Source organism: Neoarius graeffei, chromosome 3 (assembly GCF_027579695.1).
Source record: "Neoarius graeffei isolate fNeoGra1 chromosome 3, fNeoGra1.pri, whole genome shotgun sequence".
Lineage (NCBI taxonomy): Eukaryota > Metazoa > Chordata > Actinopteri > Siluriformes > Ariidae > Neoarius > Neoarius graeffei.
The window spans coordinates 80,616,388-80,629,318 of NC_083571.1; the positions used below are offsets into that span (position 1 = coordinate 80,616,388).

Here is a 12,931-nt window from a genome sequence, read left to right on the forward strand (position 1 = left end):
TGTGCTAGAGGTTTGGATCCAGCGTGAGCTTCTCCAAATAAATAGCAATATCAGAGCTCCATTAGGAGGTGTGTCAGAGCGAGGAGAAGGGAGATTAATGGCTGCATGTGTTGGTCTCTAACCCTGGCGATCCTGTCTGCTCCTATCAGTCTTCTCCCAGCACCCGTCTACAAAGCCCCGCCCGCGTAACCTCACCCGCGTCACCCACCACTGCCGACATCTGTTTATCTCTCTCCTTCAACCTTCCCCCTCGCTCTCTCCCGCTCTGTTTTTCTGTCTCCTGAGGGAAGAAGAACCTGTCAGTGCTATCTCCAGAACCCGTGTGCTGGTGGAGGGAGCAGCACAGGTGGGCGATAATGGAATCCCATTAGACTCGAGCAGCACCCGCTTCACACTTATCAGAGTCGTTGCAGGCTTCTGCACTCGTTCCAAAAAATACATATTTACAAAAAAAAAAAAGGTAGTAGTAAATACACAAAGACTTGGTTAATTTGGTTCTGAAAGAGATTCAAACATGCAAGCGGTGGGAGCTTTAACTGGTTTGGACAAACCCAATTAAATACACGCTGACATTGTCATTTCGGATGCAGCGGTTCAATCATCATTATCGTAGTCTGACACACGAAGCTGCTTAATGGAGAGTGGAATAACAAATGCTTACACTGCGCCTGTTATACCAACACACGCTCCCTGCATCATCTGCCATCTGCTTTAAAAAGAATCCTCACGCACGCACACGCACGCATGCACGCTCACTCACTCATGTACCCTTTTCACATCAACAGCCAAAAGCACAAAGTATTACTGTTAATTTTTCCACAAACAGAGTTACTATAAATGAACTCCAGACTGAGCCACTGGAACTAATGATCGAAGCACATCAGCTCCATGAGCATTCACTTGACTAAGCACAAGCATGAAAAGTTCAATGGCAGACTCAATGGAGTTTTGTATTTATGCTCAGCTAGTCTTCTAAAGACCGATTCAGAACATTTAGCAGGCTGAATGATTCAGTGCTTCCCACTAATGACATGTTTAAATGGCCCACGATACCAGTATTAGAACATTAGTGAAGTCTGCTAAACAGCAGTCCACGCTGTCAGCTGTAGGGATCGACCGATATGTTTTTTTCAGGGCTGATACCGATTATTATGGAATTGGGATGCCGATAACCGATAAATGTAAACATTATAATTCACATGAAATTAAACATGGCACACACTGACACAGACCTTCATATCCATGAAATGTATGTTTAATTGTAAAATTGAACATGAAATTTTGTGCAGGGAGATGCCAGCAGCATTTGTACAATAAAGTCAAACATTAGTTAGAATAAAATGAGAAATAAAATAATAATAAAATAAATATTCACCAATAAAAAAATAAATCACTCCCTACTATATTACAGCTCACCATTTTCAGTGGAAAATAAATGAAAATACACTCTGGATTCTTTTACACTAAGAACTAAGTAAGACTTACCAACTTCAAGTAGTTTTTAAATAACAAATCAAGTGTAGGGAGCTGCCTGCAGCATTTTTTAAAAAGTAAAATCAAACATAAAGTAGGCTATCACTCCCTATTATGTAACAACTTAACAAGTAACCACCTACACTCTAATGCTTTTAATGCCCAAGCCTAATATTCCCAACTTAGGAGGATTATATTGTAGTGAAGGAAGCATTACATGTAGTTTCAGCGAGACTAGTTGGTTGTAGGCTAATTCAAGTGCTTCCTTCCGTAAGCTAAGTTTTCCTGGCTACACAGATGCAAATGGACAATTTTAACAAGTAGTAGATGAAGAATGTAAACATATAATGATGTGCTTTTGCAACTTGTGTGTTTGTGACTTATTGCGGCAAAAGCAGCGTGTCCTTACCTTGAAGTGGGATCTGCTTCTGCCCGAGTGCCCGTACGGCCGCCTTGAAACAGTTCACAGCATTTAGCTACGCGTGTTGATTGGCTGTATCCCTTGTGCCGCTTCTGCCCAAGTGCCCGTACGGCCGCCTTGAAACAGTTCACAGCGTTTAGCTACACGTGTCGATTGGCTGTATCTCTTGTGCCAAACAAATCAGATGTTGTGGTGGGCGGGACCGTGTTCTTGAACTCAGAGAGGCGAGTGCAGGAAAGGACGTGCAGTGACAGTCGCGTTAGGAACGAAATGGCTGCAAAAAGGCATGTTATCGGCATATCGGTGGAAATTATGGCCGATACCGATAACCCTAAAAATGCAGAATATCGGCCCGATATATCAGCCAGGCCGATTATCGGTCGACCCCTAGTCAGCTGGATTTAGCCGTCAGTCTTTTTTCTACAGCGTCTAATGAGAGACACTTCTCATCCTGTGCAGGAGTTCTTTGAGAATCCGGCATTCCGGCCAGACGGCCTGAAGCTCTACCCAACGTTAGTGATCCGGGGAACAGGCCTGTATGAGCTGTGGAAGACGGGCCGCTACAAGAGCTACTCGCCCAGCACTCTGGTGGACCTGGTGGCCCGTATCCTGGCACTGGTGCCACCCTGGACCCGAGTGTACCGCGTGCAGAGGTAAAAACAATAGTAAACGATTTGGTTATAAATATACTAATGCTGGCGGCACGGTGGTGTAGTGGTTAGCACGGTCGCCTCACAGCAAGAAGGTCCGGGTTCGAGCCCAGTGGTCGGCAAGGGCCTTTCTGTGCGGAGTTTGCATGTTCTCCCCGTGTCCGCGTGGGTTTCCTCCGGGTGCTCCGGTTTCCCCCACAGTCTAAAGACATGCAGGTTAGGTTAGGTGTGATGATGTTTTAGGTCATATTTATGTAGAAAAATATAAAATTCTAAAGGGTTCACAAACTTTCAAGCACCACTGTATGTCAGTTTGTGATGAATTAATCTTGGAATTAACTTTTTCCTCACAAATTTATGACTTTTTATAGTCTCAGAGAATATCTGAATTTTTTTTCTTGTAAATATGTGACTAATCTCGAAAATTGAGAATATTACCCCCCTCCTCCTCAACCTACTCTGTGTCTGAAATTGCTCACTCGTTCACTACTCCCTATATAGGGAATTACTATATAGAGGACTATATAGTGAGCTCATTGGTAAAATGAAAAAAAGCTTTCGGACACTAGTCCGTCATGCTGGTATTTACGTCATTACTGTCGCACAATTAAAATGTGTCTGATCAGTCGGCTGGTAGGTTTTCAAAATAATAAATACATGCATGTATTTTTGTGATAAATCCATATTACACTGAGCGTATTTCCTACATTAATCAATACTGTACAAAGTACCTGCATCTTTCAGTTGTTTTAAAAATCAAGGCTGAATACTTTCTTCTTTGCCGCTGCCTTTTATTAAATCAGATTTGAGACTTTTAATTTGATTTCTTTCAGCGCGACCGCAATGCATGATGGGATATATTGCTTTGGTTAGTGGCCATCGGTTGTACGCTACTTTTCGTGATGCATTGTGGGATACTTTGAGTCCACTATATAGGGTGTAAATAATCCTCACTAAGGTTTCAGACAGCACTACGAAATGGTGTCCCCACTATATAGTGCCCTATTTATAGTGAGTGATTTTGGACACAGGGCTACAATGGCTCTAATACACCATCATACTTATGAGACACAATTTAGGGAACCAATGATTTTTAATCTTTTATCTGTTTATAATTCTATATTGTGGAACATCATGAAACAATTTATCACTGACTATTATATAACAGCTGTAAACAGTCATTTCCTCACTACCTCCCCCCCCAAGACAAAAACGGAGCTTGTCATGTTAGCTAGAACCTGAAAAAGTCCTCTGTCCTGATGTCTATCCCACATCAGAAAGCCTCTGACTGTTCGAAAGTGCTGACACTGGAGACGCCTTCCAAATAAACATTTCACAGAAACCTTCACCGTCTCAATCATTACACACCTTTTTCAATCTGTTCACCAAACACATCATTGTAGTAGTTGTTCCTAAATAAATAATAATGTATTAAGAGCACGTTAATATAGACCTGTGATTTGCCTTACACTGCTGTCAGAACTGCTGTTACAGAAAATTAAATCAGCACCTCTGGGAGTTCAACAGCATTTGTAGTATAATGCGAAATATCAGCTGGGATACATTTAGAGTTCTGTTGATAATGTGTGATGTTTCTGTCAGGGACATCCCCATGCCACTGGTTACCTCTGGTGTGGAACACGGAAACCTGCGAGAGTTGGCACTGGCTCGAATGAAGGACATGGGGACTGAGGTGAAATGAACTAAATTCATTTTAAAATCTTTAAACATCTATTTGGCGAAATCCACTTTAGTGACCATTTCCCACTCTTCAGTGTAGAGATGTGAGAACCAGAGAGGTAGGAATCCAAGAGATCCATCATAAAGTACGACCATACCAGGTAACGGTGTTTCAGTGTCCTCTGATTTTACACATTTGTTGATCATCATAAGCGTAGCCTTCACTCAGCGAACGTCGCGTGTAGGTGGAGCTGATCCGACGAGACTACGTAGCCAATGGCGGCTGGGAGACATTCTTGTCGTACGAGGATCCTGAGCAGGACATCCTGATCGGGTTGCTGAGACTCCGCCGCTGTTCACCGCAGTCTTTTCGTCCGGAGCTCAAGACCGCCGTGTCGATTGTGCGCGAGCTGCATGTGTATGGCAGCGTGGTGCCCATCAGCAGCCGAGATCCCAGCAAGTTCCAGCACCAGGTAGGGAAAAAGCAACAGCTGTGTTTGAGAAATCTGCTCTAATACTTTCTTGTGCAGGTTGGGTGGCCTGTCCGATGTGTCTCAGTATCGTGGGGAATTGAAAACTAAAGCATCAATAAGGGGGATTAGAGCCAGGCTTATAATGTATTACACTACCGTTCAAAAGTTTGGGGTCACCCAGACAATTTTGTGTTTTCCATGAAAAGTCACACTTTTATTTCCCACCATAAGTTGTAAAATGAATAGAAAATATCGTCAAGACATTTTTCTGGCCATTTTGAGCATTTAATCGAGCCCACAAATGTGATGCTCCAGAAACTCAATCTGCTCAAAGGAAGGTCAGTTTTATAGCTTCTCTAAAGAGCTCAACTGTTTTCAGCTGTGCTAACATGATTGTACAAGGGTTTTCTAATCATCCATTAGCCTTCTGAGGCAATGAGCAAACACATTGTACCATTAGAACACTGGAGTGAGAGTTGCTGGAAATGGGCCTCTATACACCTATGGAGATATTGCACCAAAAACCAGACATTTGCAGCTAGAATAGTCATTTACCACATTAGCAATGTATAGAGTGGATTTCTGATTAGTTTAAAGTGATCTTCATTGAAAAGAACAGTGCTTTTCTTTCAAAAATAAGGACATTTCAAAGTGACCCCAAACTTTTGAACGGTAGTGTACGTGTACAATATAAACATGCAAACCAGTTTACAGACTTATGGCCAGGTGTCTGCATACTTTTGGCCATATAGTGTACGTTAGGGTGATTTTTGTGCTGGACTAAGTAGTTCATACGGTGGTGTCATGGTTAGCACTGTTGCCTCACAGCAAGAAGGTTCTGGGTTCGAGCCCAGCAGCCAACGGAGGCCTTTCTGTGTGGAGTTTACATGTTCTCCCTGTGTTTGCATGGGTTTCCTCTGGGTGCTCCGATTTCCCCCACAGTCCAAAGACATGCAGGTCAGGTTAACATGGGGCAGCTATGGGCTGAAGTGGCCTTGAGCACGGCACCTAACCCACAACTGCTCCCCGGGCACTGTAGCATAGCTGCCCACTGCTCTGGATATGTGTATGCGCTCATTGCTTCAGATGGGTTAAATACAGAGGTTAAAGTTCACTGTCTGCTTAAGTCTGTGCTTGAGTGTACATGTGACAAATAAAGGTTTTCTTGGCTTCTTCATACTGCATGATGTGCATTTTACACATAATCATCAGTATTTAAGAAAATTAAATACACTGCCTGGCCAAAAAAAAAAAAAAGTCATCATTTCGATTTAAATAAGCAAATACTTAAGAGCCTTTGATTGGATAATTAGTGCAGTGATTAATGTGTTTCAGATAGCAACAGTTCTTTTAACCTGAATTGATGCAGTGAGTAGCTTCTCAAGCATGTCGGAAGACGTATCCCGTGCTCATGGAAAAGATGTTACTGTGTTTCAGAAGGGTCAAATTATTGGCCTGCATCAAGCAAAGAAAACAACTAAGGAGATTTGAACTGAAATGACTGGAATTGGGTTAAGAACTGACTGACCATGATCATAGATCACTTAAATGCTTGGTGAAGTCAAATCATAAAAAAAAAAAAAAAAAATCGACAGTAGAGCTCATGGCTATGTTTAATAATAAAATTCAGATCATTTTCACACTCTGTGTGATGAGATCTCACAGGATTGGGACTAAACAGTTGTACGTCCATAAGAAAACCACTTGTTATTGAGATTACTCAGGAGAAAAGGCTTCAGTTTGCTAGGAAGCATAAAGATTGGTCTCTGAAGCAATGGAAAAAGGTCACGTGGTCTGAGGAGTCCAGATTGACCCTGTTCCTGAGTGATGGGTGTGTCAGGGTAAGAAGGGAAGCTCATGAAGAGATGCATCCATCATGCATAGTGGCCACTGTACAAGCCTCTGGAGACAATGTTATGATCTGCGGTTGCTTCAGGTCGAGGCTCAGAAACGCTATGGGGCAGTAAAATGAAGTCAGCTGACAACCTGAATGTACTGAATGACCAGGTTCATATCGATGGATTTTTTTCTTCTTTGATGGCACGGGTATAAAATTAGGGCTCAGATTGTGAAAGAGCGCTTCAGGAAGCACGACGAATCATTTTCCACACATGAATTAATCACCACAGAGTCCCGACCTTAACCCCACTGAAAGTGCTGGAGAAGACTTTATGCAGTAGTTCGACTCTCCCATTGTCAATACAACACCTTGGTGAAAAATTAATACAACTCTGGACTGAAATAAATGTTGTGATGTTGCATAAGTTTATCAAAACAATGCCACGGCGAACACATGCTGTAATCAAAGCTAAAGGCGGTCCAATCAAATATTGGAGTCTGTGACCTTTTTTTTTTTTGGCAGGGCAGTATACAGTTCAGTTTAACGATGTGATGATGATGGATGATGTCTGCCTGTGCTGTAGCCTTGGAGGCAGAAAATCAAGAGAAAGGCAAAAGTAAAAGATGGACCGTGACTTTGCATACATCGACTAACCTTGTTGCTAACATTATGAAAGAAATTATTCTTCTATGATCAGCTTAGCTCCGAATGATTGATTGAGAGAACAGATGTTCTCAAAGTGAAGCATAGCCATGAGAACCCATATATCTATAAATAATATTGTTACAGTGCTGGAAATCATAACTTACCATTATTACAGTGATTAGTGAGTTATTAGCTCATTTCAGCACCGACTTGAATCCAATAGATTTCATCCAAACCTCAATAACTGTAAAACAAATCCTTTTAAATAACATCAATTTGGGTCTGTTGTATTCCGTTTTGGTGGAAAGTTCAGGAATAAAAGCTGCAATAAATAGACAGAATATCACTGTACATGAGTCTAATATTTGGTCAGTTGGATAAATCTGTATTTTATAGTTAAAGGAGTTATAGGTTGAAAGAAAATTTGATAACCAGTGCATTAGAAGCTGCTCTTGCTTTCTAGTGCCTTTAGTAGAGGACCTGGGTTAGATATGTATGCACATAATGTAAGAGAGGATAACTCAACTGTTATAGGCTAATTTGAACCCAAGGAACAACTTGGGATGTGTGCCAAAATCGCTGTCTGGGGCGAACAGGCCGAAAATTACCAATCCAAGATGGCTGCCGGTAGCCATATTGAAAATATCAATTTTTGAACCACTCACCACAGAAGTATGTACAATACCTCATTTTATGGGTTTTGGGGTATGAGGAATCCATTAGTGACGTCGTTTTCATGATTGAAGGAAAAGGGAACAAGCTATGGTCAAAGGCAAGGTTTAAAAAAAAAAAACACACCAAAAATTGGCCAAAATTGCAGTTTCACAGAAAACATGAGAAAAACAGAATAACCCGACCTCAAACATGAAATCATGGAATCGGGAGACCTATGCACATAATTTAGGAGGGTATAAGAAAGCAAGCGTTTGATTTAATATAAAGAAATTGTATTTTCAGTCATACTATTATGATCAGTGGGATAATAACTTAGTGAAAAATACAAAATAAAACGTTACTTTAAGGCTCTCAAGATGTTGCTGCCTACTAATGTTTAACAGCCAACAATACAACTTTTTAACATCACATTATTACTGTTTATGTGTCACATAAACCAGGGTCAGGAACATTAAACTGGTACCAAAATTCAAAAAAGTGCTTATTTAAGGAGTTAAAGGCATTTTTGAGACAAAGTCGGCAAACAAACAGTCTTATTTTGTCAATTTGGGTGTGCCGAATTCAAATCTGCAATATGCCGAGCTCTATCCGACCTCTGTTGACCTCTAGAGGTCATTGAACTTTGGGCCTGTAAACGTCTCAGCTGAACCCAGTTTCTCAGCTTTCTAAGGAATGAAATGTACTAAAATGATTAATGAAGTTAGCAAATGGCCTTGTCTGTTAAATGTTTGGATGCTGAATTCATTTTTCATTTGTAAAACGACATATGACCTCTGATAACCTCAAGGTCATTAAACTTGGCCTATAGGCCTATGCATTTAACGGCATTTTTAAACTGACTTTACTCCCCCAAAAAGAATATGAACAGACGAAAAAACAAATAGAAAGGAACAAATACAACATTAAATGCCAGTCCATGTACATGTGACTTACTTTTCACAATGAGAATGCCTAGGCGATCACCTTACATAACAGTGCATTACATTTAGCGGTTATTGTTTATACAAAGCTACTGAAAAAAGGACAGATTCAGCAGCATACAAAATGTGGGGGCATACAGGGTATCCAGGTTAATCAGGGTTAGGATATAAGAGTTTTTTTCTTTGTTGTTTGTTTTTTGTAAAGGCTTTACCCCGTTTAAAACAAAACAAAAAACAAACAACAAAGAAAAAACTCTCATATATACTAACCCTGATGAACCTGTATACCCTGTATGCCCCCACATTTTGTATGCTGCTGAATCTGTCCTTTTTTCAGTAGCTTTGTATAAACAATAACCGCTAAATGTAATGCAATGTTATGTAAGGTGATCGCCGAGGCATTCTCATTGTGAAAAGTAAGTCACATGTACATGGACTGGCATTTAATGTTGTATTTGTTCCTTTCTATTTGTGTTTTGTCTGTTCATATTTTTTTTGGGGGAGTAAAGTCAGTTTAAAAATGCCGTTAAATGCATAGGCCTATAGGCCAAGTTTAATGACCTTGAGGTTATCAGAGGTCATATGTCGTTTTACAAATGAAAAATGAATTCAGCACCCAAACATTTAACAAACAAGGCCATTTGCTAACTTCATTAATCATTTTAGTACATTTCATTCCTTAGAAAGCTGAGAAACTGGGTTCAGCTGAGACGTTTACAGGCCCAAAGTTCAATGACCTCTAGAGGTCAACAGAGGTCGGATAGAGCTCGGCATATTGCAGATTTGAATTCGGCACACCCAAATTGACAAAATAAGACTGTTTGCCGACTTTGTCTCAAAAATGCCTTTGGGTGTCACAATTCTGGATTTTGGTACCAGTCTACATGAAGAGTAACACAATAATAATACTGTAATACCGGCGGCCATCTTGGGTTGGTAATTTTCAGGCTATTTGCCCCGGATAGCGATTTTGGCACACATCCCAAGTTATTCCTTGGGGTCAAAGTAGCCTATAACAGCTGAGTTTTCCTCTCCTAAATTATGTGCATGCATGTCTAAGCCAGGTCCTAGACTACTTGGTTTCTCCTTACATGCGACTCTTTATTTAATTCCTCCCTGCACCTCTGTGTGTTTGCAGGGTTTTGGGATGATGCTGATGGAGGAGGCGGAGAGGATAGCCAGAGATGAACACGGCTCCTCCAAACTGGCTGTTATCTCAGGTATTGAGAGTATACTCTTCCTAGCTTTTTTTTTTTTCTATTAGAAATCCTTCCTTTCATCTTCGTCTCAAATCATCCTCGCTGTCCCAGTAAATAAACCCTCCTTTCATGCATCCTGCTGAAATCAGCTGCAAGGCTGAGATAATGACACAGAGGCAAGCAGAAGAGTTTCTTTCTTATTATGCTGGTTTTCACACTTGTATTAAACTCACGATTGTCCCCCTCAATTTTGTCGCCGTGTTATCGCAGACATCCATATTGAGTTTTTGTCTATTTTTTTTGCTTTCAGGTGTAGGGACTCGGAATTATTACAGGAAGATGGGTTACGAGCTGGAGGGGCCGTACATGGTGAAACGCTTGGACTGAAAGCAGGACGCTGAGATTTTTATCAGCTTAAAAATAATGGTGTGTTTAAATTGGTGTGTGTGTGAGAGGGAGAGAGAGAGAGAGAGAGAGAAACTGGCAAGAATTGATATTTCAGCAAGCTCGGATGTGACTCCTTAAGAAGAGTGCGTACATTTCTGTTAGGGTTCATTAAACAGTGAGAAATTCCATTTTCTATACAAATTCTCGCATCCTTATTATTTCAAATTTTCCAGCTTTCTAAATTGCGCATCTTTTAAATTGAATTTTCCTTATACGTCCCCTGGCACTAAGAATGACTCATCTGTTTGTTCTCTTATTTTCTTCTGTTTTGACAAATAAAGAATATTTATCTCAGCTGCTGTTGTTTGAACATTGATATTAGTGGCATGTTTTTCATCAAAAAAAAAAATCCAGTGCATTTGGAAACTTTTGGTTGAATGGTTATAGTGCACCACTATTACCGTCGATGGAAAGCATATCAAAAACACATTATAAAGCAGCAGAGGTCTGCTGTCTGAACAACAAAAAGCGTTTAAATCCTGTCTTTGTAGTCATGTGGAATGAAATTGCTTTCATTCTTGTTAGCAATAAAAGTTCCAATCTGCGTCTTTCACAATCTGATTTTTCACTAACTCTACGTTTGAGCCTGTTACCACGCTGCCAATTTCCATCACAAGTCTCCTGGGGTGGCAAAGCATCTTTTCTTTGTGGGAGAGCTCATGATATCTCTGTTGATGGGTTTTTGCTGCTTCATTTAACATCGCAATACCCAATTATGTCTCCGTCTCAGGCGCCGTAAGTCAAGGTGTCACTCGAGTGATGACTGAATGGTTTTTAAAACTGCTCATGTTGAGTTTGGTGTCTGAAAATGGTTTCCAGTAAACTGTAAAATGTTATCCTTCATCCAGCATAGCTTTTTGTGTTGTAATTTCTTTTGACTCTCCTTTTATACCGTATGATTCCGTGCACGTGTTGAGCTCGTAATTTCCCAGCATAGGCTTGTGACTTTATTGGACACCTACACGCACACTGGAACAATGAAGAATGACTTATATGTATTGTGTACCATTCATCTGATTTGCCACCTAAACCTCCTGGGACCTTTATAGCCCAAGCCGAAGATGTAATGGAGTTCTATGATTACGGATTCATTGGCGATGGAAGCTCTAGAGATGACCACAACATAATGTGGTGTGTGTTTGATCTACAAACTAGCGGAGCTTAAAGCAAAGGTCATGGGGTAAATGTCACGGATAAGAGCTATTTAAAAGTTCCACAGATACATCACAGCTTTCCTGGGCAGAGGGTGTAATGCCTCGGTCACAACCGGCCGTACGTGCTCAAAACGCAAGAAACGCGCGCGTGTGATGTGCTGATTTGTGTGATGTGGCGGCACGGTGGTGTAGTGGTTAGCACAGTCGCCTCACAGCAAGAAGGTTCCGGGTTCGAACCCAGCGGCCAGCGAGGACCTTTCTGTGTGGAGTTTGCATGTTCTCCCCGTGTCTGCGTGGGTTTCCTCCGGGTGCTCCGGTTTCCCCCACAGTCCAAAGACATGCAGGTTAGGTTAACACGGGGCGGCCTTGGGCTGAGGTGCCCTTGAGCAAGGTACCGAACCCCTGACTGCTCCCCGGGTGCTCTAGTGTGGCTGCCCACTGCTCTGAGTGTGTGCGCGCATGTGTTCACTGCTTCAGATGGGTTAAATGCAGAGGATGAATTTCACTGTAAAGTGACGAATAAAGGTTTCTTCTTCATTTTCGAGCCGTAGACCGGCCGCAGAGGTTCTTTGTCATGTCCAGGACTGTGAAATAGAAATGACAAAATCCAAGGAAACAATTTTAGCAGGGGGTCTGGGGGGCACAGCTCCCCAGGAGCCGTGGGCCTGGGGGCCGCAGGGCCCCAGAAGCTGAACAGATTTTGTGTATAGTGATAGATTTGAAGCATCTCCTGAAAGCAAATATTTTCTCAACCATGCCATTTAATTTGAACTGTTATGTTGAAATAATACAATTTGAACTGATTTACCTTTTAACTGATAAGGGTTCACTTGAAGAATGAAAATATATCAATAACATACCTCATATTGTAAATACACTCATATTCTTGTGTCAATTTGTATCAATTCATTGGGTCCCATAATGTCTTTTCCAGGGGGGAAATTCTAGACTGACTATTAAATACCGTAATAGTCACTAATGTTCTTGTTTTTGAACTGATTCAAAACCAAAATGTCTTTCTTGTTCATGTTAGACAGATTCTAGTCAAAAACTATATACAACTATTTACAAAAGTCAATATTTATATTTATTTCCTTTTCTTTGTTAGCAGTTTCTTCAGCTTAGAAAGCCTACTCTTTTCTTTCTGACTTTCTATATGGCTTTTCCTTCCTCTTTTGATCTCTCTTTCATTACATACTCATGATAACAATGAACATTACGAACAATAACAAGTTAAAACTACATAAATAATAAATGTGAACAAGATGGTCTACCTGGTAATCTATAGTTCAACAGCTTCAGTTTCACCAATTCCGCATGTTTTTTTCCTTTAACATGGTCAACCAAACGTGTT

At 41.0% G+C, this 12,931-nt stretch overlaps 1 protein-coding gene across 2 annotated transcripts in view; it reads left to right on the top strand.

Annotated features, from left to right (window-relative positions):
* Positions 1-10,717, top strand: part of elp3 (elongator acetyltransferase complex subunit 3) — a 98,081-nt gene extending 87,364 nt beyond the window's left edge. For both annotated transcript variants that reach the window (XM_060917444.1, XM_060917445.1), the window contains 6 exons: positions 2,354-2,547; positions 4,147-4,237; positions 4,320-4,385; positions 4,470-4,697; positions 9,916-9,997; positions 10,287-10,717. In XM_060917444.1, coding sequence (XP_060773427.1) covers positions 2,354-2,547; positions 4,147-4,237; positions 4,320-4,385; positions 4,470-4,697; positions 9,916-9,997; positions 10,287-10,363 — 738 coding nt within the window. In that variant the 3' untranslated portion in view covers positions 10,364-10,717. The remainder of the gene's footprint in view (positions 1-2,353; positions 2,548-4,146; positions 4,238-4,319; positions 4,386-4,469; positions 4,698-9,915; positions 9,998-10,286) is intronic.
* The last annotated feature ends 2,214 nt before the right edge of the window (positions 10,718-12,931 follow it).